Source organism: Delphinus delphis, chromosome 6, assembly GCF_949987515.2.
Source record: "Delphinus delphis chromosome 6, mDelDel1.2, whole genome shotgun sequence".
NCBI lineage: Eukaryota > Metazoa > Chordata > Mammalia > Artiodactyla > Delphinidae > Delphinus > Delphinus delphis.
Window position 1 is genome coordinate 49,422,847 of NC_082688.1, and position 24,899 is coordinate 49,447,745.

Consider the following 24,899-nt stretch of genomic DNA (forward strand, 5'->3'; position numbering starts at 1 on the left):
CAATACAATGATCATGCACATTCTGCTTCTCAGATTAGATAGGTAGGGCTTGTATATTTTGGAGAGGAATATAAAGATTTTTGTCTTCTGTCCAAGGCTAGAATTTATAGATAACTGCTAATGGTAGTATTTCTTAACCTAGAGCCAGGTACCATTTGGGGAAGAAAGGGCAATAAAGGCAGAGAGAGCAGCACAAGAAAGGTGAGGAGGCAGGAACATATAGAGCAATGTTGTACATCTCAGGAGCCTCCAAAATATGCCATATGGTTTACATCAAACTTCAAATGCAGACTTCCAACTTCTACAAGCTGAGGGAATAGGGGAAGGAAATGCTCTGAAGCAAACTTTGCCATGAGGAGAGTTTTTTTAACACCATTTATTTCTGGGTTTTCTTGCACTAAGAGGACAAGCAACATCTATAGCCAAATATAGAGTTAAAAATTTAACAACTTTCTCTTTTAACTTATGCATTAAATCAAATAATGTACACATGCTGTTTCTCTCTGCTAACTATGCTGATAAGTGCTATATTGTTTGAATAGCTCTTCTTGAGTCACAGGTGCATAGGACCAAGCAGTCAGCAGAAAAACAGTCAGCACATCTTGACTGGAAGCAGACAACCGTAATGGCCAAGAATCACGGAAATATCAAAAGAAGTAGCGCCAGCCCAGAGAAGTCTCAGTCATGTAGTCCTGCCAACCCCACCCTCAAATTTCTCCTTAAATAGACCTACCCTCTTTCAGAGAGCAGGACACTAATTTTCAAGATGTTAGTCTGCTGCCCTCCTCATTTGCTGGCAAATTACTAAATTTCTCTTTCCTTTATCCTCAAAACTTTGTCCTCGTTATTCTCATTCAGCATCAGGGACAGGGATGGAATTTTCAGTTTTATAACCAGGTAGGTGCCACTAAACTCCCAAGACATCCCCATCTGCTGTTCTCCTTCATTCTCACTGCACAAGGATCACCATCACATTTGACTCTAAGTGGGACCGTGACACAGTCCAGATGTTCATTTTCAATCATTTGAGACCTAAATTTGTCAACAAATATTTTCAAAGGGAACATTAGGGAAAACAATTATGTGCTAAATACGAATGTCTACTTCTCTCTTTGCATTGCCAATTCCCTCTCTGGTATTAATCACAGTTGCTAATATTCATGTCATCATCTAATAGAGTTCCCACTTCTGTCAATTTGCAACATATCATTCAAGTAGCAGCAATTTTCTTTTTTTAATCTCAAGATTTTTCTATCCTATATATATGCATCGTAGAAAATAAGAAAGAGAAATGAAAGAAGGAAAGAAATATTGAGGGAAGGAGGGAGGGAGGCAGTTTTTAGTACTGCTTGATTAAATGGCTCAATAAAATCATTCTTCTTCTCTCTACTTTGCCCTCAGGATTACAAGATAGTTGAAGCAGTTCTGGGCTGAACATCCCAGCAAGACCAGAACCAGAAATAAAAATGGATCGTATCTCCTTGTGTCTCCTTCCTAGGAAGAGGAACTCTTTCCCAGGAGCCCAATAGCAAACTTCCCTCAGGTCTCACTGGCTGGAAATGGGTGACATGCCCTCTGCTAAACCAGTCGCTGATAAGAAGAATGGGACTACCAGAAAGACTTTATAGCTAAACCTTAAGCCTATCTGGATTCTATCGTAGAGTAAACATAAGGATTCTGTCAGTAAAAAAAAAAAAAAAAAAAAAGTTGAGGTGGGATGAATCTTGGTAAGAAATCAGTGGTATCTGATAATACAGAGTATTAACATTAAAAAAAGAACTTTGAAAAAATTTTTGATGAAGAGTTATTATTTAAAATTGCATTTATTTGACTACTAGTTTGCTTTAACATTTCCTCATATGTTCTGCTCTCTATTCTATCTTTTTAAACTCCTTTGGGAGGGCACAGCCCTTTTTAGTGGCAGTAAAACAGAAGAGAAAAAAGAAAGGAATCCAATCTGCAGACTGACATCAATATTAAAATCTCAAGGTAGTTTACAAGAGCCATCACGTCAGAAGTCTCTTTATAGTTGCCAAATCCACGAGTTTCATCCAAGCACTGCTGACTGCTCAGTAGAACAGGTGAGGCAATATGAATCCACAAAACATTATTTGCACTAACCATATCTTCATTGGCAGGTTGATGCCAATAGGACTAAGAAGTTTCCCAAGAAGTTTCTTAAGTTTTGCTGACAGCTCAATACTACTCCCTTTTAATTTCCTATTATAACGTGTTCTAGACCTCTCCCAAACTTGTACCTAGAACTTCCCTAAAAGTAGAACAAGTTAGAGCACACATAGCTTCAACTCCAGTTACCCTTTGGCTTATTTTATTATGGGTTTTCTATTATAATATCATTAACTTAGGGAGTAACTGATGCCACTGATAGTGGAACCCACACAGTATATTCTAATTAGACTATTAGCTCCATTAATTTGAACTCCATTGCAACAATAAATCCTCTGCAATGTCTCCTTATCTTAACCCGTTTTCTGCTAACATTTCCATGTTACTAGTTAAGTACATTTAAATTATAATAATTAAATAATAATACATTTCCTTCTTTTGAAAAGATTTACCTTTTGAACAATAACAACATGTTCATTGGACAGTTATTGGTTTGCTTATCATTTGCTGATTTCTATATGGGCTATTTATATATTAAGAATATTGACTATATGTCTTTTTCTTATTTTATTTTTGTCTTTCAAACTTGATTAATGTGATTATATATATATATATATATATATATATATATATATATATATATATAATCTATCAATCTTGTTTCTTTATGTTTTCTGACTTGGGTAACATGTTTAGGAAGACTTTCCACTCTGAGATCAGGTATATCCACCTTTCTTTTCAAAGATCTTAAGCCTTCTGATTTTGCAGTAAATGTCAGACTTTATTTATGTGTATAATTATATATTTAGCTAATGAAAACCTTTCAAATACCAACAAGAAAATTACTTGGTGCAATACATTTAAATTGTAATAATAAATGAGGTCTTCCATGCACAGCATTGTCCTATTGATATTGTTCCTTTCTTTCACATTCATTTGCTCTCCCTGGATGACAACATCATCCCTCACAGGTACTGCATCCACACCAATGACCACTAAATCCAGGTTTCCAGGTCAACATACAAAGGAATTCCCCCAGCCCATGAGAAGTAGGAGAACATTAGAGTTAGGAGGAAAGAACTGAGACTCAGGGGCAAAAGGATTAAAGGAAAGATGACTCTTGTGAATGGTGAGCTAGCTCTGTCATTCGGAAGCTAGGGGTTAGCTCTGTTTCATTAATCTTCTATTTGTTCTGGCCAAGGTCAAAGTGATTCCAGCCAGTCTGCCACAGCAAAAAAAAAAAAAAAAAAAAAAAACTATTTAGAATCAGAAAATAAAGAATTGTGGGGAGGCTGAAGAAGGAAAATATTATTCGTGACTTTTTCTCAAAATGTGCATTGGTGGAGAAACCAGCAATCAGGGATCTCATAATAACTAAAGAATACACACCTACTTAACTGCCATAATTACAATTCATGAACTGAAAGGGAGGAAAGAGGTTTTCAAGAGTCTTTTCCCTCTGAGTATATGTCTTAAATATCTATTTTTTACATAAAGTGATTGGTACACTGATAGTATTTAAAAAACTATTCTCTATTCTAAATTAAAACCTGCAAATCAAAATAGAGAGATCAGTTAGGCTTAATTTTCCAGAGATAAATCAATGAAATTCTTCAACTATTCTCACATGGTACTCTGAGGGTTTTTATAGAAATTAATTTAAAAGTCAGAGAATTCAGGATACAGATGTTTGAGGTTGTTTTGTTTTTACTGAATTACTGACTAAACTGATTGGTTTAATATTCCATATGTTCTATGAGGGGAGGCACAGGGGAAACGTTATTGACAATTTAAACTTAAGAAAATAGACACCTCAAAATAGTCGAAAAGGCTGGACTAAGGATACATAGCTAGAAAGGGGCATAATCAGGACTGGAAAATGAGGTTTTCAGATTCTAATCTTGGTGTTATTTCTACTCTACATTTCTTTTACTATAAAATCCTTATTTTATAGGATTTTTATACTAAGGCAATAATAAATAATCTGACTTTTAGCAATTTTAATGGCTTAGTAATACTGGAGCACTAAGAACTAAGGTTGAGGATATGAGAAGATCAAAGAAGAAATAAGTTGTCATCATACCCTTTCATTTAATCAGTATGGCTTTGAATCAAAGAGAAAAGAGGAAGGACCCTGTAAAAAGCTGGTGTGTGACATTCAAAATTCTAGAGTTAGCTATCCTCGATTTTAAAAAGAAAAAACTCCCAAACTTCTAACCATTCTCTTAGAGGAAGGCTCAACAGAAGAACATGGGCTCTGTCACAAAGCTGATCTGGGTTCAAGATGTAGCTCTGCCACTAACTCATTATGTACCTTTGGTTAAGCTGATTTTCTAAGCCCTATTTTCCTCATCTAGACAATGGAGAAAAATAAAGCAGTTACGTTATAGGGTTGTTAAGGATTAAATGCAATATATGTAAAGCATTTAACACAGTGCCAGGCACAAGGTAAACACAGTGATGATCCCTTGTTTTGGTTTAGTCACACTAAAGAGTACAGATAGTTCCATGAGGCTGCTCCATGATGGCAGGGGAAAGGCTCAGCTCAAGAACCTGGAATCCCACTCCTTTCTACTTCCTTGATCTTGGATCAGAGAGTAAACCCAGAAGTTTTATCCATGGTGATCACATAATTTGGCGACAGAGGGAAGTCTGACTTAATTTGATGTTTAATCTTGAATACAGTAATTTCATCTCATTCCTTACCTGTGAATTGAGGATACTGATAAGATCTCAATGAGTTGTTTTGAGGGCTACATAAAATAGAGGGAAAAGAGATGGTATTTTTGCATAAAACATGGGTTATAATTATTTACCTGCAGACATATGAGTGGTATTACTATCAGCAGAGCCTCCTTCTCCTGCTATTACTACAATTTTTCAAGGCTCATTTACCTGACAGCCATCTCCTCTTCCCAGGGCAGTTCTAGGCTTCTTTATTATGACCAAAACAGACTTGTTCATTGGATATAATCACCCGGGATTCTGAAATGCCATGGTGACTCCTGCTTTATGCATTAACCAGACCATTACAGTTACTGAGTAGCAGCACCAGTTCACAATCTGTGAACTGTTAAAGGTTATAAGATTCACTTCTCATCTCTCTCTTCAATCCAAGCACAGAGTCTAACACTGAGAATTAAATCCAGAAACAGTAGGTTGGTTCAGATTATGGAAGCCTTTTGTATCATAAACAAAAATCTGGATTTTTCTTTGGTGGTTGGTAAAGAGTAGCTGAAAGCTGTGAAGCACAGAAATGACATGGTCATTTTTGTGTATTAGAAAAATCACTTTGGAAGTTGTGTGGAGGTTAGCAGGAGGCTTGGTCTGGAGGTATGACCTGCATAATCAATACCATCAAGAGAAGAGGAAATATGCTAAGAATTCTGCCTAATAAGGAAGGCAAGTATTGAAAAGAATCTTTAAAGTATTTCTATCAATATCCTTAACATTTCAATTTAATAATGTTCAAGTACATAGAGTGGAGGCCAGTGTCATGAAACAAACTTTTCTCTGACATGAGTGATCTTAAAATACACACACACACACACGCGCACACGCGCACACACACACACACACACACACACACACACACACACACACAACAATGATGCCTCAAAATACAACATGGAGCTTTTTAGTTCCAGTCTTTTTCTTGCAGCAGAGTCAATCTAAGTGCTGGTTGAAAACGGGAAAAATCTAGGAATTAAAGAAAACCAGTTTTCCCCATCCAGATAATTCATGGGTTTCCAATATCATATCTACTAGCAAATAGCTATTGAAAATAATGTAAATTGTTTTTGAAACTTTCTCCTCTATGAGTTCTCGAAAGCTTAAAAATATACTAGGCTAGAAAATTACTTCCTAGTGATGTAAGTTCTTGTCTTAAGGTCAAAATATATATAGGAATGAACTGACAGCTTGCTTGTATAACCCCGTGCTAGAATTCAAAAGGACAAATCTGATTTTTAAAAAACCAACTTAATTTTAAAATCTACACTTGGCTGCTAATAATATACAATTAACTCCCTCTTAAAAACAAAGGAATTAAATTGTATGACACTGAGTTTCAATTCTGGTTTATAATTTAAACTGAAAAAGTCTTATTTACATAGTCAAAAAGGTATCAGGGAGCAGTTTAGATTTTTCCAAATATAATTTCTGAAATAAAAGCCTGATTATATTTTGTTTAAACAAGTTACATCTCCATATACTGATTGAGAGTTTCTGATCTTCCAATCAGTGGATACTCAGAAGTTTTCATTTGCACTATTTGAAAAGAAAGTCTTGGTATGCAAAGTAGATTTGCAACTAAACAAGACTATAGGTGAATAGGATAATCTGCTTTAGAAAAGAAGTTTCTTGGGAGCAGGGTCTAGTTTTGGTCATCTTTGTCACCTCTGTGGACATGCCATGCATATAGCAGATACCCAGCAAATGTTTGCTCAACTGAAATACTTCATTAAATAGAATGTTTTGTGTGAAGATGGATGCTGCTAACCATAAATGAACCTTTTTTTTCCTTAAAACATCTTTATTGGGGTATAATTGCTTTACAATGGTGTGTTAGTTTCTGCTTTATAACAAAGTGAATCAGCTATACATATACATACATCCCCATATCTCCTCCCTCTTGCATCTCCCTCCCACCCTCCCTATCCCAGCCCTCTAGGTGGTCACAAAGCACCTAGCTGATCTCCCTGTGATATGCGGCTGCTTCCCACTAGCTATCTGTTTTACATTTGATAGTGTATATATGCCCATGCTACTCTCACTTCCTCCCAGCTTACCCTTCCCCCTCCTCATGTCTTCAAGTCCAATTTCTACATCTGCGTCTTTATTCCTGTCCTGCCCCTAGGTTCTTCAGAACCATTATTGTTTTTTTTTTTTTTTAGATTCCATATATATGTGTTAGCATACAGTATTTGTTTTTCTCTGACTTACTTCACTCTGTATGACAGACTCTAGGTCCATCCACCTCACAGCAAATACCTCAATTTCGTTTCTTTTTATGGCTTAGTAATATTCCATTGTATGTATGTGCCACATCTTCTTTATCCATTCATCTGTCGATGGACACAGGTTGCTTCCATGTCCTGGCTGTTGTAAATAGTGCTGCAATGAACATTGTGGTACATGACACTTTTTGAATTATGGTTTTCTCAGGGTGAACCTCTTTTTATTGCATCAAGTTAAAAGTATTTACTTACTAGTTCTAGTTATTAAAAAAAAATCACATTAAAATTCTACAATTTAGGGGCTTCCCTGGTGGCGCGGTGGTTGAGAGTCTGTATGCCGATGCAGGGGAGGAGGGTTCGTGCCCCGGTCTGGGAAGATCCCACATGCCGCGGAGCGGCTGGGCCCGTGAGCCATGGCCGCTGAGCCTGTGCGTCCGGAGCCTGTGCTCCGCAATGGGAGAGGCCACAACAGTGAGAGGCCCACGTACCACAAAAAAAAAAAATTCTATAATTTAGGTTTATCACTAGTCAGACTGACTCTCCTTAGATAATTATTTCTTTAAGTTTTAAAGAAGAGTATAAAATAAATTTCTAAAATGGATTCACTCATTTTTCTTGAAAGAAAAAAGCATTTATGAAAAAACACTTTTCTTGTTGAAATAAAAGAGAACTGTCAGCTCTGTTAGAGCCAGTAATAAAGAGCCAATCCTTTCTAGATGTTGGTATTGAGTTGGCACTGTTTCATGGACTTACCTAAGGATTTTAACAATGAAAAAAGTGATTAAAAGATAGCTTATATTAGTTGGTTCTATTATTGAAGTATGGTCTGTTGGCTCAAATGTATGTCATCAATGGCAATGAAAAACCTAATTCACTCTGACACAGTTATAAATGGATGTGGACTTTTGTGGGCCCTGAAGTACAATATGATTAGACCTGCTCTTGGTCAAAATTAAATCTTATCAAAAAATTGGGGGGAAAATATAAAATCATTTTAACTGAAATACATTTTTTATATTTTATTTGAAATTTTGTATAAAGAACATATTCATTAGCACAGGATTAAATTTGCTCAAGTAACACATAAAGTCATTTTGGCTAGAGTTTATGAAATACAGGAAGGTTTTCAAGCAAATAATATTCATAAGACTGTACGACTTTGTTAGCATTCATTAAGACTGCTTTTATGCATTAAAAAAGTGGCTGTAAGCCAGCTTTCCATCTTACATTAAAAATATAAGATACACATGAATACAACAGCTTATGTATTTAATTCAAAATTCATTTCCTTGCTGTCAAGTGGCAAAAGAAATGGAAGGAAAATTTTTGAAAAGTTATACTATGTTCAATATTTGTAATTCCTGTTCATTATGACTAAACTATAGAAACTATAAATTTTTTCCAGTAAACTGTTATCCAGTTTTAACTGTTTAAACTGTTATTAGTTTTCTGTCTGTTCCTTTTATCTTTCATTCTTTTGACAACCACGTTAACAGCATTTACATGATGCCATTTTTACCAGTCCACGATGTGACAGCTAAGCCTCACTACGTTCTTCATAACACTAAGAAATCACAATTGCATAATGCAATTTAAACATGGTGAAAATGTAGGCTTTTCTAAAAGAGAAAATAGAAAGGTAAGAATGTCCTTGTAAATCTATCTTATAATAAATTTCATGTGAATTAGCTTCCTATAAAATAAACAAATTTAAGTGAATAATGAAACAAAATGTAATTTAAAATATCTGACAATACTGCATGTATTGATGGTAATTTTTGCCATTCAGTCTAAAATGGAATAACGGAATAAGAACCTCAGAATTCTACATTACAATTTTCCTTACAATGAGGCATTTTAACTTTAATAAAATACTTCAACACATGTTAAGAATAAAAGTCAACTAACATTCCTTCTTATAATACCTCATTAATAGCTAATAAATGGTTAGTTCAGTTAAAAACTCTACAGTTGCTAAATCATTGCTTTTATTTATTAAATTATAAAGCAAAGAAACATTATCTCTATTAATTTATTGCCCAAGATTTTTGCATGATCCCATGTTAAGAATGAAACATCTTGGGGGAGTGACCAAGGTGGTGGAGTAGGAAGACCCTGAGCTCATCTCCTCTCACAGGCACACCAAAATTGCAACTATTTACCGAGCAATTATCCATGAGAGGGACCTGAAAACCATCAGAAAAGATTTCTCAAGAATATAAAGAAGATCTCTCTAAGAATATAAAGAAGGAACCACATGAAATGGGTAGGAGGGGCAAAGACATGGTATAATCAAGACCCAGACCCCCCAGGTGAGCAACCCGTAAATGTGAGAATAATTACAATTGCAGAGGTTCTCCCCAAGGAGTGAGGGGTCTGAGCCCTACATCAGGAGCTCCCCAGACCCAAGGTCCTACATAGCAAGATGAGCCCCCAGAACATTTGGCTTTGAAGGCCGGTGAGGCTTGATTTGGGGAGAGCCAGAAGACTATGAGAAATAGACTCCACTCTTTTTTTTTTTTTTTTTTTGCGGTAAGCGGGCCTCTCACTGTTGTGGCCTCTCCCGTTGCGGAGCACAGGCTCCGGAAGCGCAGGCTCAGCGGCCATGGCTCACGGGCCCAGCTGCTCTGCGGCATGTGGGATCTTCCCGGACCGGGGCACGAATCCGTGTCCCCTGCATCGGCAGGCGGACTCTCAACCACTGCGCCACCAGGGAAGCCCTAGACTCCACTCTTAAAGGGCACACACAAATCTCACATGCTTCAAGACCAAGGGCATAAGCAGTAATTTGAAGGCAGCCTGGGTCAGACCCACTTCTTGATCTTGGAGAGCCTCTGGGAGAGGAAGAAGGCAGCTGAAACTCAGTCTAGGGACATGGATGCTGGCAGCAGCCATTTTTAGGGAGCTCATCCCACCACAAGTACACTGGTGCTGGTAAGTGCCATTTTGGAACCCTCCCTCTAGCTTATTAGTGCTGGGACCTAGTCCTGCCCACTAGCTGGTGGGCACCAGTCCTGGGACACCCCGGGCCAGGAAGCTAGCTGGGTGGGAACACAACCCCACCAACCAGTAGGCTGGCTGCTATAGGACCCCCCAAGGTTCCAGCCACCCTGGGACTTGGCACCATCCACCAGAGGATGCAGGACCCAGCCCCACCCCCAAGTGCAAATCAAAACTACAATGAGATACTACCTCACACCTGTCAGAATGGCTATTGTCAAAAAGACAACAAATAAGTGTTGGCAAGGATGTGGAAAACAGGGCACCCTCATGCACTGTTGGTGGGAATGTAAACTGGTGCAGCCACTATGGAGAACAGTATGGAGATTCCTCAAAAAACTAAAAATAGAACTACCATACAATGCAGCAATTCTACTCCCGGGTATTTATCCAAAGAAAACAAAAACACTAATTAGAAAGGATATATGTACTTCTATGTTCATTGCAGCCTTATTTACAATAGCCAAGATATGGAAGCAACCCAAGTGCCCAACAATAGATGAATGGATAAAGAAGATGTGCTATATATTCACAATGGAATATTACTCAGCCATAAAAAAGAATGAAATCTTGCCACTTGTGACGACATGGATAGCCCTAGAGGTATTGTGCTAAGTGAAATAAGTCAGACAGAGAAAGACAAATACCATATGATTTCACTTACATGTGGAATTTAAAAAACAAATGAACAAACATAACCAAACAGAATCAATGTCATAGATACAGAGAACAAACAGGTGTTTACCAGAGGGGAGAAGGGTGGGGGGAGGAGGGAAATAAGTGAGGGACATTAAGAAGTACAAACTTGCAGTTACAAAATAAATGAAGAAAAAAAGAGAAACCTGACTGCACTTTTTTTTTTAATCTGTGTTGTGACTTTAATTTCTTTTTTTTTTTGGTAATAAAAAGTTGACTTTTTAATTTGAATTTGTCTTTTTTATTTATTGGTCTGAAAGGCATTTCAAACATATTATAATAATATATTGGTGTATATATTTATATATATATAATATATATATATATATAATATATATATAAATATATAAATATATTTAATTGGTGCAACATGCTTTATGGCTCCAATCAAAACTGGTTTTCATTCATTTGATTGGTTTGAGCCCAGGATAGCCTACAGGGAAAAAAAAAAAGCTGGATAACCACCCAAAGTGTTTGTATTTTCATTGGAAACTGATTTTTGTTTTGTTTTATTGTTTCTGTTTTTATTTTTAAATTAAATAAACTGCCATGAACTGAAAAAAAAAAAGTCACGAGTATGAAATGTACAATGTGGGGAGTATAGTCAATAGTTATATAATATCTTTGTAGGGTGACAGATGACAACTAGTGGTGATCATTTTAAAATGTAGAGAAATATCGAATCACTACGTTGTGTACCAGGAACTAACGTAGTGTTACAGGTCAATTATACTTCAAACACAAACAAACAAACTCATTAAAAAAGAGATCATATTTGCAGCCAACAGAGGTGAGGGGTGGGAGGGAGGGAGAGTTAGATGAAGGCAATCAAAAGTACAAAGTTCCAATTATAAAATAAATAAGTACTTGGGATGTAATGTACAATTTGATAAAGATAATTAACACTGCTGTATGTTATAAATGAAAGTTGTTAAAAGAGTAAATCCAAAGTGTTCTCATCAAAAGGAAAAAGACTTTTTTTTTCTATTTCTTTAATTTTGTGTCTATCTGAGATGATGGATGTTCACTAAACCTACTGTAGTAATCATTTCATGATGTATGTAGGTCAAATCATTATGTTGTACACCTTAAACTTATACAGTGCTATATGTCAATTATATCTCAATAAAAAAATGAAAAAATATTTTTAAAAATCTTACCTGCAAATAAAATATGTTGTCATAATACACACACAAAAATCAACTTTTGCTTTATTTGTGATTAGTGACTTACATGTAACAAATCCAAAAACATCTCAGTAAGACTGTTGTATGAATCTAGATAGAAATCTCTGCTGTCAATGTGGTTGTATGTTGAAATTTCTTAGAGTTAAACACCTTACTTTCTTTATTAGTTAAAAATCCATCAACTAATGATTTGTGGCTTTACGCCAAATTTCTTTTTTATGTACACTTCAAATGAATGATTGTGCCGAATGACAATAGACTTCATAAACTTGGCAAATGTACAAGTAAAGACCAGAAACAAAAAAACTATTTTAAAGATAGGATTAATCCTATCTATAAAATATATGGTCCCTTAAAAACAAGTAAAAAGTTAATAGTTCCTTTGTATATAATGCAAAAGTAAAATCTGAAAGAAACTTGTTTTGTCACCACTTTAAAGTAACAAGACATAAATGTATTGTTTAAATAAAATACTGGTAAATAATTAATACTGTTTAATAACTTACTGTGTAAATAAAATAAACTCTTTAATAAAATAACCTGTTTAAATAAGAGTAATTATGCAAACCTATGCCATAGACCTCTTTACCCTAAGTGCAGGTCCACAGCACACTGAGATTTTTAAGGGGGTCAGATAGCATAACTGTTCCTGTAAATGAGTTAATTCTAAGAGGTAATTTAATTAAAGTAGAGAAGTGGTATTTGAACTGGGCCTTTATTTGTTCATTTGACAAATGCTGAAGTGCTTACTATGTTCAGGTAATATGCCAGGTACTAGGAAAACAAAGATGAAATGGATTCCCTCATTTTATTATGTGATAAAACTAAGAACTGTGTATGTATAGATACATGTGTGTGCTCAATTTACGTATGTATGCATAACTAAACATAGTATAAAGTAAGGAGAGCACCCTTGAAAAATGGGTGGATTTCAACAGAGAAGCATAAACCCCTTCAACGGCTCCCTGCAACCCTTTCAGAAAAATTTCAACTGCCAAAATATGGTCTCAAGTTTCCTCACGATTCAGCCTCTAACTAAATTCCTAGGTGAGTTCCTCTACAGTTTCTTTATCTATGCTACATGTTGGCTATTCTATCCTTTCTTATTTTTTTCCATTTCTTTTCTTTCATTCATCTATCCATACATTTACATATTAATTGAGAGCCCATTATATGCAAGGCAAGGTACAGATACACAACACTGAACAGGAAAAATAGGGTTCTAGCCCTTGTGGAGTTACATTCTATAGAATGATAAAGATATTGAACTAATTAGACAACTGTTAATTGCATTTAATATATGCTACAAGGAAAAAATACAAGAGTCTTGAGTATATAATGAGAGCTTTAGTCCTTTTTTCCTTTTAGGTATTTGACTTCATGTGTAGTAACAAATATGCTACATGCCTTGGCAAAACACATACATGACAGAGGATGCTAGATAAGTTCTTAAAACATTCAGGGGCCTGTCATGATAGTGAAACTTCTAAGAGTCCAGTAGTCTGGGGCATGTCAGGCATGTCACAATATTTCTATCAACGTGAAGGACAAGTTGCTTCATCTTGTACACTCTACCACTGAGAGACACATGGGCCACTTTAGATTCAGGAGGCAATATGTAGTCTATTCAAATGTTCTAGTTGGAATAATTGACTGAGTAACTCATAGTTCTGAGTGGATCCCAGAGCTTCCATGCAAGCTGATTTGGGGCCATATGACCGAGAAGATCCAGTGGTAGCAAAAATTTTTTTTAAATGTCATGGCAACACTCTTAGGGTTTTGGAAAAAAGCCTGTCCTCTACTATTGATAAATATTAGCCTTTTGAGAAACAGTTCTGGGTTTGCTACTGGGCTTCATGACTAAATACCTGACCATGGGACACCATGTAACCATGTGACATGAGCTGTCCTTGGTGAGCTGTTCAGTGTGGTACAAAAAAGAAAAAAGAGGATACAGAAAGTAAGAAAAATTGGAACTAAGCAATCATGCTCATAGCTGACATCCAGGTGAAAGCAATACTAAATCTGAAATCACTTTACAAACACTTTCAGGTCAGTAAAAGTTATTAGCTTGGCCTTCTTTCAATTTCTGAGACATGCTATGTAAACTCTCTTCTTCTTAAGGACTTCACACATACTGTTTCCACTAGTGATGAGGCTCTTCCCCTGCTTTTCACAGGGCTGGTTCCTTCTTATCTTTCAGGTCTCAGCTTAAATATCACCACCTGGAATAGGTTTCCCTGACCACACTGTCTAAAGCTCTGCTCTTACTCCACACTGTTATCATCTAGCATGGTGCCTTGCTTTTACCTTTTGTGCCATGTATTACAATTTTTCATTATACATTTTTCTGTTTACTTGAATATTGTGTGTCTCTTCCATTAGATGGTAAGTCCTACAAGAAGGCAAGAATAATGTCTGTTTTTCTCACCACCGTATACCTAGCAGCAAGCACAATGTCTTAAACACAGTAACATTCATTACAATTTGTGGAATAAATAAGTACAATTACTTGGAGTTTCATCCCTCAGAGGTGGTATTTAACCTTCTCCTCCTATGAACCCAATACACAACATTTTGCACTGTTCTTTTTTGCACACTAATGGTGATTTTGCAGACTTACCATAGAAATTCAAGTGCCTAAAGCCAGAAGATGTTAATTGGGGAGTTACTCTTTGGCATTCCTTCCTAAAACTCAGACTGTCAGTCTCTATAAATACTATACTACAAGTTAGGGCATAATTCAACATTTAACAAAGAAAGTTCATCATTTCCTATGGGTGATTTTGGCCTGTTGTTAATTTTGATAAGTGTCAGAGGTGGCTTAAAACATGGAAATAGGAATAAACTAAGAAATATGGTATATTTTTATTATAAAATTTCTGAGTTGAAAAATTAGCTTAAGAAGTGAGATGAAAGAAGAGGAGATATAGCTCTGTCTTACTTTTAGGCAGTTACCGAAGAAGTCTCAACTAAACCTCTTTGGTAGTAAAAATGAAGCTTTTACTACTTTCCTAAATTTTCAGTTATGATTTTTTAACCTAAGTCTATTACATGATTGTCATATTTACACTGAAGAATAAGAAAAACGCAAAGCAAAAAAATAACTCCTTAAGAATGTACTCATATTAGGATACTTCTTTCCCTTAGTCATCCACTAAATTGCATATTACTAAGAAATTCCTAGAAAAATTTGACATCTTCAGTACATGAGAAACATTGAATCCATCATAGAGACATACCCATCTCCCTAGCTGTTTCCACATGCAAGGCCTGGATTGGCTCTCTTTCTCTCCAGACATTTTCTCCTGTTCTTTTCTGAAGATTACATCATGGGTTTCCTGGGCCTCTGTGGTAGGGAGAAGAGGATAAAGGAAAAGGATGACAGTTTGGAACTATCAAATGTCAAGAAAAATAAACCAGTTACTCAGCAACAAAAACCATATTATGCAACTAGTATCTTCATTCCTCTATCATCATGGATTCCAACATCAGTACTAACTGATCATTTAAAGTCACTGTCATGATAAGCATCTTTATAACATTTACCTACTTTGTCTGGTTAAAAAAAGTTCATGTTTTGATTGGGAAATTAATTGTAATAGCAGTATAATTCTCTTTAGAATATTAAACAATAGAGTTTCATTTTGAAAGTTGTATTAAGCTTCATCTTATTTTACTATTGTGTTTTAATACTGATTTACCTGTAATGATGTTGTGTCAACTCATAGAAATAAGTAATAATTTGTATAGTGCTTCCCAGTTTAAAGGTGCTATCACATGCATTTTCTTATCTTTATCTCAACAATTATAATAGTGAAGTATTACAGGGAACAATATTCAATATCTTATAATAACCTATAATGGAAAATAATCTGAAAAAAATATATATATGTGTGTATATATATATATATAACTGAATCACTTTCCTGTACACCCAAAACTAACACAATATTGTAAATCAATGATACTTTAATTATAAATAAATAGTAACAATAGAAAAGAATAATGAAGTACTAGATATATCAACTAAGTACAAGAATAGATGTCATTTGCAATTCATGATTTTGTGACTTTAAAAAAAATAGTTCTTGATCATACATGAAGTTTTGTATTTGGGAAAATAAACCTACACACACTGAGGCAAGATGTATACCAAAACTCCCCTAAGTTTAATGTACATGTCTTTTTAAATTCATTTATTAATTTCTATTCCTTTTCTTGAAATGGTTTTTAATAAAAACTTTACAGATAACATTACTCCTACTGATTTTTCTTAAGAATTCATAAAAAGACATTGATATTGTGACTTCTTGACTAGTATTATATTTCCCTTCTCCTATTTCTTTGTAAGTTCTTTGATTTTAAATTTTAGGAGTGATTAAGGTTGAGGTTTGGTATACTATAAGTATATATTTAGTCACAATGGTAATATTATAATGAAGCACTTAAAATTGAGCACTTAATTATTTTAATGGAGGAAATAAACTTGTTTTTGTAATAATAGCACATGGTAAAAACATGTTTAGTACTATTTACACTCTATCTTGCATAATGTTACCATAGTAAAATGGACTTCAATCCAAATAATGGAGTAAATAAATGACACATCATAGTGATAAAAGTGATAATACAGAGCAAAGATGAAAACAGATTATAAGGTCATCTACAACTCTGCACAAAGGTAATTACAGTTGACCCTTGAAAAATAAGTTATTTTTTTTGCCGTTTATTGATTTTATTTGAATTTTATTTTATTTTTTATACAGCAGGTTCTTATTAGTTATCTATTTTATACATATTAGTGTATAGATATCAATCTCAACCTCCCAATTCATCCCACCACCCCACCCCGCTTTCCCCCCTTGGTGTCCATACGTTTTTTTCTCAACATCTGTGTCTCTATTTCAGCCTGCAAACAGGTTCATCTGTACCATTTTACAACAAGAGTTTAAACTGTACAGGTCCACTTATACACAAATTTTTTTTTCAATAGTAAATACTACAGTACTGTGATCCAGGTTTGGCTGAATCCCCAGATACTGAACCACAGAAAAGGAGGAATTGGAACCAGGGATATGGAGGGCTTACTGTAAATTATACTCAGATTTTTGACTGCGTGGAGGGTCAGCTCCCCAAATTCTCATGTTGTTCAAGAGTCAACTGTACTAGGTCTGTCATTAAAACCACCAGTGCCCTCAACACATACATTAGGTTTTTCATTGTAGAAAGTCTGGAACAACCAGAGTAATATAAAGAATGTATATTTATAGGTCTTAATTATCTCTAGTAGTTCTATCATATGGAGATAACCATTGTTAACATTTTAGTTTATACCATCCCAGTCTAATACTTATATATATAATTATATTTATATTATGTACAATTTGTTTTGTATATGATGAAATAAAATTCATTTTTTATGGCAAGATGAGAAAAGTTTAAACATAAAATTTTTCTTTGCCTGGTTGGGCTTCCTCCCTCCCCTTTAGCATGTGTTGTGAATTTGTGTTAGCCAGACCTCCTTAGGAGATAATGTTCCTTCTTAACCTCACAAACAGTCACAACTCCTTCAGAAAGAAAATAACCTTCCTTCTTAATATTGTAAGGGGCCATGATAACCCATGACCACTACTCGCTTTGTATGTGTAGATCTGGATTGTGTAAACTGTCAATGATACATTATTTGACGTATCACACCTTGTCTCAAAAACTTATATAACTGTGCATTGAACTCTAATAAGTGGAACAGTTCTCAGAGCTTCCTGAAAGACTATCTCCTGGGTTATAATCCTCAGGTTGGCTTGAATAAAATTTTCCATTTCTTTCTTAGATCAACTATTGAATAATTTTTTGTCAACATATATATATGTTAATGCAAGTTCGTGTGCTCAATGCATAGTGAGGCCAAACAAACTGAAACTTCGGAGTGTGGAGCAGAGAAAGGTTTACTGCAAGGCCATGCAAGGAGATGAGGTGGCTCAGGCCCTAAAAAGCCCTGAGCTCCCCAAAGGGTTTCTGCAAAGCACTTTTAAAAGCCAGGTGAGGGAGGGGGGGTTGCAGGGTATGTGATCAGCTTATGCATAGTTCTCTGATTGGCTGGAGGTGAGGTAGCAGGGTGGTGTCACAAGGGTTAACATTATCAGTCCTTAAGCTCCAGGAGGCCTGGGGCTATGTGCTCAAGGTCAAGTAGTTTCTTCCATTTGGTGAGGGGGGTGGGAGGATGTTCACATCTGGAAAACAACTCAGGAAATTTGCATCAAATACTACTATCTAGGTACTTCATAGAGGAGCTAAAGCAGAGGATATGGGGGAAGGCCTGTCCTGGGAAGGCCCCATGGGGTCCTTCTCGATTACATATATAATTGTCTTGTATGCTGTTTTGGTACTTGTTTTTGTCATTATATATCTACCTTTTCCTCCATCATCAAATAGTCTTCTAAAATATGAAAGGAATGATTTTGGGGAGATTAAATTTTAAGCGAGTTATGGTTGCTTAAAAATCAATCTCTAAGAAAATTATTATGCATAAGAGTTGGCTAATTAACAAATAAATATATCCATGTTTTTATTAACATATACTTTAAAAAACTTCTTATATTACAAAAATTTTATTTTGTTCTTCGTGTTACTTAGAAAATAAAATTCTCCTATAAATATACTTCCTCCTAAGCATTTGCTACATATTCTCCTAGTTACAATGAGCTTTTAAATGACTAAACAGTATTTTATCATATAGATTTACTGTAATTTAATCAATCCCCAAAGTTGGGCATTTAAGCTATTTAAAATATTTCATTATTAGTAAGTGTATTTTGCAGATCCCTGAAAATAAATCTTTGAATTCTTCAACAAAATCATGCTAAATTCATCATATCCTATTCTTATAAACATATCATTATTAAAGTCACATGAATTTCAATTCTCCTTTGAACCTCAGCTTTCTTATCAGCAAAATAAGGGGATTGGGTCACAGTCCTAGTATGCTCTAACTATAAAAAATTCAAGTTCTAAACATAGCAGATCTTTAATAATTGGGTGAAACAATTTGTGAATTCTTAGAAGAAACATGAGACATATAATTCACACCTTTCAAATGAAGGTAGTGTGTGTGTGTGTGTGTGTGTGTGTGTGTGTGTCTGTGTCTGTGTATGTGTGTGTGTTGGAAGGGGACACACCGAATCATATAGGATGTTATCTTCCTGGAACATCAATTTCACTTCAAGATTTGGGAATAAAGTTTGCTGTTGCTGTTGTTTTTCCTGTTAAATATATTAGAGTGAAATACAAAAATCACACTAATTTTTAAGATAAAAATAAATTCTTTGAAAAAAATGTCATATTTCTGAGTGTGTCCTTTAAGCTCTGCCCCAGAAGTCAGGATTTATTTCCCACTTTTATCAGGAAAGGATGCAAGGCTCTGATTAATAGAATAGGAAGAAGACTTATCAGTGAACTCAAACCATTTCAGAACTGACTACATTTTAAGAGTAATTAGGACATTTGAAGTTGTCTTTGGCCCTGGAATCTAAACACAAATTCACTCCACTGACTCATTTGAGAACTTGTCAATATGTTAAGGTTTGTTTGACTTTACTAAATCAAACCTGTCCATCTTGCTTTTCTGTAATTTTATGAAACTTCTAGCTCATTTCTTTTAAAACCAGAAGGCCAAAGTCCATACAGCAGGTGTAGCCTTTCTAAACGTGCCCATAGGAGTATCGACCACTGAATATAATTTATATTTCTCATTCACTGCTTTATAATTTTGCATCCAGTGGATGGTTTTTACTCTCACAATCATCAACCCTACTTCAAATGTTCTACATATGTTTAAACATTGAGTTTGCTTTAAAAAAAAAAGTTTCTAAAAGACTTCAAGGATTAAGTAAAAAGAAACAAAAGCAGCTGGATTTTTTCTAACACAGAGGTTGAAAGAAAATCTGATACATGAAAATTTGAATTACAGCATTTCAAAATCCAAATGGACTAGAAAGCCAGTTTTTCTTATAAAAATTATTTGTAGCAAGGCAAATAGCTATTAAGAGCAAACCTTGCCAGGGACTTGGTTTTTTAACTCCAAAACTAACACGCAACGTTCATAGGACACCAAATGACGTGCAAAGCAAGGTACACTCGATGTAGAAAATCTAAAAAATACCTCTGTACTTCTACTCCCTATATGGAGAGAGCAAATAACTTTTCCTTTCCTTTCCTTTTTCTTCCTTTAATCCATTTATTAAATTTTTTAAATTAACTTTTTGAAAGCATCTGCTTAGTGGCCGAAATTGGCACGCAGGTACAAAAGCTTGAAGTCACCAATACGGTCCGACTGGGCCTCATTCCGCCAAGGGTGTCTCTGGACGGCCTCATCCCTCCAACTAAGAAAATACAGGGAACAAGCTCTCAGAACGCCAAGGGACTAACTGCTTAAGAGGATCTTCACTCTCGGTTAAACTTTCCTCCAGGAGCATTCTGGGACTGGCTCCTTTCCAGAACAGCTGAGGACGGGTGCTCTGGGCAGGGTATTCAGGCCAGACCCTGGCTCTGGGAGTGACCTTAGGACCCCTCCCTCCTCGGTCCCCAGTAGACCAGAAACTAAAATAAAAAGTGTAATACAGCAACCTGAGGAAACTGCAAATGAGTCTGCAGCATCTTCTCGGGCGCTTAGAAACTCGCTTACGAGAGGAAGTCAGGGACCAAGCTGCCAGCCTCAGCCTCGTCAGGGACCACACACCAGCCGACCGCGGGCTGACCCGGAAGTGCTCGGCGGCGGCCTCCACGGCGGGGGCAGGGGCGCGGCCAAACCGGCGCTCACGCGCGCGCTCCCCGGGAACTCCCGCGGGTGGCTCGGCGCTCTCCCGGAGGCGCTCCCGAGCCGCCGCGGACGCCGCCAACATGGCCGAGACGAGCGAGGAGGTGGCGGTGCTGGTGCAGCGGGTGGTGAAGGACATCACCAACGCCTTCAGGAGGAACCCGCACATGTGAGTCGCGCGCCGGCGGTGCCCCCGCCTCCGCCGCCTCCGGGGGTCGTCGGGGGCGGGAGGGGGCGGGGCCAAGCCTCGAGCCGACCTCGGACTGCAGGTCTTGACCCGCTGCGCTGCTCACAAGAGCCGACGCAGCTGGGTCGGGGCCCGATAGTTGTCGGCCGCCGCGGGGCCAGCTTTCCGCTACCGGAACAAGCTCTCGGGCGAGTCCTTAGAAGTGACCTCCCTCCCACCCCTTTCCCAGGAGTTCACGAAACTCGAAAGACTTCACCCGTGTGTCCACGTCCCACATCCGTTTAAGGTACACGGTGTGGGTCTGTATGTGCTTTGTTAACACAACTCTTTTGAGGTTCATCCCGGACCTTGGTAAGAAGGGGTTACTGATCATCTTATTCTCCATGGGCCAAAACCCCCTTAGTTTACTAGCCGAAGGTAGCTTGAGGCTGCTTTTGACTTTCGCCTCACCTGTCCCAAAATTGTAGAGGAACTTCGATGAAACATTTTGTTTTGAAGGTGAACAGGGCATTCTCAAGAGAGTAGCTTCTGTAGACACAGGTTGGGTCTGGTGGGAAGCACATGAAACCTCGACACTTTTTAGCATTAGCTGATTCATAGTTACAGGGAGCATATTAATTGTTTTTTTATTCAAACGCTGCTGCCCTCTTTAAGTAGGACACCACAGAACTGACACATGTATCTTTCCCTCCTTCCTTTCCATTTTACTTGGAGTACTCCGGGAAGATCCGGTAAGAGACTGTATTCTGTCTGATACTTCTGCTTTTATGTAACGAAAAAGAAGCTATTAAAGAAGAGATATATCTACACATTGTACAAAAGAGTAAGGAAGAAGCAAGAGTGTAGCTATTTTCCTATCCATCCTCCCTTCATCCCTCCTTCCCTCAAGAGAAAGAAACATGGAATCCAGTTTTACATTGTTTTCACTTTACCTAATTGCTTATGGAGTTTTGTTTTTTTAAAAAATATTTTATTCTTTAAACTGGAACGCATGAATTATTCTTTTTAAGCATTCTAACTCCTTAAGCTTTTCCGCTGAAAAGAGGTGCCAAACCTTCATCTAAATGAAGTGTTCTTTTCCTTCAAGGTGATGCCCTCAGATGTCTTGCTCCCTCGTGGCACACAGTTGGAGACCTGCAACTGTGCCTCATTAAAAACAAGACACTGCTGGCCTCAAAACACACCTGCCACCTCTGACAGCGTCCACTTCCTTTCCCCTTGTGACTGCTGCCTTTTTCAGAATGAGAGTGTTTGGAATGATTTCCTGGCAGTAACCATAGTGGGCACTGGGCCTTCTAAAGAATGCTTTGATGCCTTGTTGTATATCAGTCTTTCAGTCCCCTTTTGAGAATGAGAGCTTTAGTGCAAATAAGAGACATTCTCAAAAAAAAAAAAAAAAGTTGGACAAATGAAATGACTATTTTCTCATCATTTGGGGTTATTTTTCTTAAAGAAATTGAGGAGGTTAGAAAGAAGTCTAATAAGTACAGTAATCATCTTAGTTTGTCTTCTTTGAAGTAGACTAGAAAAGCATCAGTATTTCATATTTGAAAAAACTTAAGTTTGAGTGTTCATTGGCCTGGCAGGTTGACACAGTGCAGTTTGGAACACATCCCAGTTCTTCTGGATCATATTTATTGAAACTCATAAAGGACTTTAATGCCCCCCCAATCGCATTTTTTATGAGATCTCATCAATGTGCTCTGTGCCAGTGCATAACTTATAATTATTAATAAACATTTGGGTCATTCAGTATTTTTTAAAGTTTGAAATAATTTGAGCATTTGAAAAAATATGAAATAATGATATAGATCTGAAAATTTTAAATAGTTTAACTCATTGTTTAATATTAATCTTCAGCTATATTTTAGTACATATTCCCTACAGTAGCAATATCTCCAGTAATATTACAATGCGTCTTTTAAAATGTCTTATAATTTGGACTTTTCAAAATCGCTCATACTTCCTCCCCTCATCTAACCCTTTTACTTCCAAAATACATATGCTCTATTTCTAGTTAAAAGAAAAAGGCATCATTTACCTTCAAAGTTAGTACCTAATTACACTTTTCAGTATTATAAAAGAAAGTTTTTTATTCTTTTTGTTTTCCTCTTTTCTACAAATACAAGATAGATCATAATTTTATTAGCCAGCATCTACTACAGTAAATATATTGACTTTGTCTCTGGAAATTTCTAGCCAGTAGGAGTTGAAGATATAATGGGTGAAATGTGGATTTTGTTACTGGTGGGTATGGATAGGTTACCCTTTCTCAGCCTGTTTCTGCTTTCTCTCTTTTTTTTTTAAATTAATTTATTTATTTTTGACTGCGTTGGGTCTTCATTGCTGCGTGCAGGCTTTCTCTAGTTGTGGTGAGCGGGGGCTATTCTTTGTTGCAGTGCGCGGGCTTCTCATTGCGGTGGCTTCTCTTGTTGCAGAGCATGGGCTCTAGAGGCTGATGAGGAAAATCACCTCACACAGTGTCTTGCACTTAGTTGCCACTAGGTAAATAGTAGACTTAACCTGAATCCCTGTGTTCCTTAGGAAATATATTGGCCAACTGAATGATGAATGTGAAGCACTTTATAAACTGAAAAATACCATGCAAATGTTGTTTGTGTGGTTGACTCCTAGAGAATACTTTGGAAAAATAACTGAAGGCTTGACCCAGCGACAGGTATTAGCTTAATGTACAGATGCTGTGCTAGTGTGGAGGACAGCTATTTACAGTGTAATTAGGGTCATGTCAAAGTTCTCTTATCCAGAAAGTTATTATTTTTTATTACTCTGTAATATTTATTGAACTCTCACTGTTTATGTAGCTACCATCTTCACAGTATGGAATAGGAAGAAGTATAAAATACAGTTCTTGTACTCAAGGCCCTCAGAAATATCTGTGATGTTGGAAATGTTCTTTATCTGTCCTGTCCAAATGGTAACCACTAGCCATATATAGCTATTGAGTGCTTGAAATGTGGCTAGTGCGAAAGAAGATCTAAATTTGAAGTTTTATTTAATTTTAATTGATTTATACATAATGGACACATATGCCTGGTGACCACTGTATTGCACAGTGCAGGTCTAGGTGGAGACCTAAGACTTGTATGTATGAACAGTGCATTTACCCTGCAAAGCCGTTTATAATAAGGGCTGGACTAGCAGTATGGTAAGCAAGTCGTACGTGAGTCTATTAGTAGTTGAAAGGGAAGCTGGGTATGTCTGGGCTAGTGCTTTTAGGGGAGGTGGGTTTTTGAGTGGCACTTTGAAGGCAAGGTAGGATTTACAGTCTTGGAGACCTCTACAAGAAGCAGTGAATGGACTAAATTCACAAAATGTGATTGAAAAGATAAAGTAGGGACAGATTATGGAAGTCCTTGACTATCTGACTTAATTTCATTCATTCCATCGGTGCATTCAGCAAAAGAATGTTTCTATTTGATAGATACAATGCTGGTCTCTAGGTATATGGGGCTAGGATTGGGGTATAGATTGATGAACACACCACACTTGGTCCCTGCCCAGTGGAACTTTAAACAAATCAACACACAAATTATGAAAAGAGCCCCAAAGGATAAGAAGGATAGTTTGAAAGAATAATAACAGAGAGGACTAATTTAGGATGGAAGGTCAAGATAGTTTTCCTGAGGAAATAGCAATTAAATTGAGACATGAGGCTTGGATAAGAGTTGGCTCAGGGAAAATATACTTCTTAGGCAGTGGGTAGGCCCCAGTGAGAATTTTTGAGTAAGGCAGTAGTAATGAAAGGCAGTTTCAGATCGTCTGCAAGTTGAACTGAAGAATAGGAAAGCATAGAATCTTAATTGACTTCTTACACTTGATTTTTATCTATTTATTTGAACAATAGTATACTTATAAAAGTTTGGGTTTGCAGTCTCACAGTACTGGATTTGAACCTTGGCTTGTTATTT

The 24,899-nt window shown here is 36.6% G+C and overlaps 2 protein-coding genes across 5 annotated transcripts in view; one reads left to right on the forward strand and one right to left on the reverse strand.

Moving 5' to 3' along the window:
• The window catches only part of CFAP95 (cilia and flagella associated protein 95), a 123,422-nt gene extending 102,702 nt beyond the window's left edge, over nucleotides 1-20,720 (reverse strand). For 2 of the 4 annotated variants that reach the window (XM_060013427.1, XM_060013425.1), the window contains exons 1-2: nucleotides 20,652-20,720; nucleotides 15,211-15,317 (exon numbers count right to left, since the gene is read on the reverse strand). The gene's annotated coding sequence lies outside the window, so the exon portion shown is untranslated. Of the gene's footprint in view, nucleotides 1-15,210; nucleotides 15,318-20,593 lie in introns of all 4 variants that reach the window. The other 2 variants (XM_060013426.1, XM_060013424.1) reach the window with 1 other exon arrangement.
• Nucleotides 20,721-20,784: 64 nt separating this feature from the next.
• The window catches only part of PTAR1 (protein prenyltransferase alpha subunit repeat containing 1), a 48,107-nt gene continuing 43,992 nt past the window's right edge, over nucleotides 20,785-24,899 (forward strand). The window contains exon 1 of the mRNA XM_060014641.1: nucleotides 20,785-20,952. Within this exon, the coding sequence (XP_059870624.1) occupies nucleotides 20,867-20,952 (86 nt within the window). The 5' untranslated portion in view covers nucleotides 20,785-20,866. The remainder of the gene's footprint in view (nucleotides 20,953-24,899) is intronic.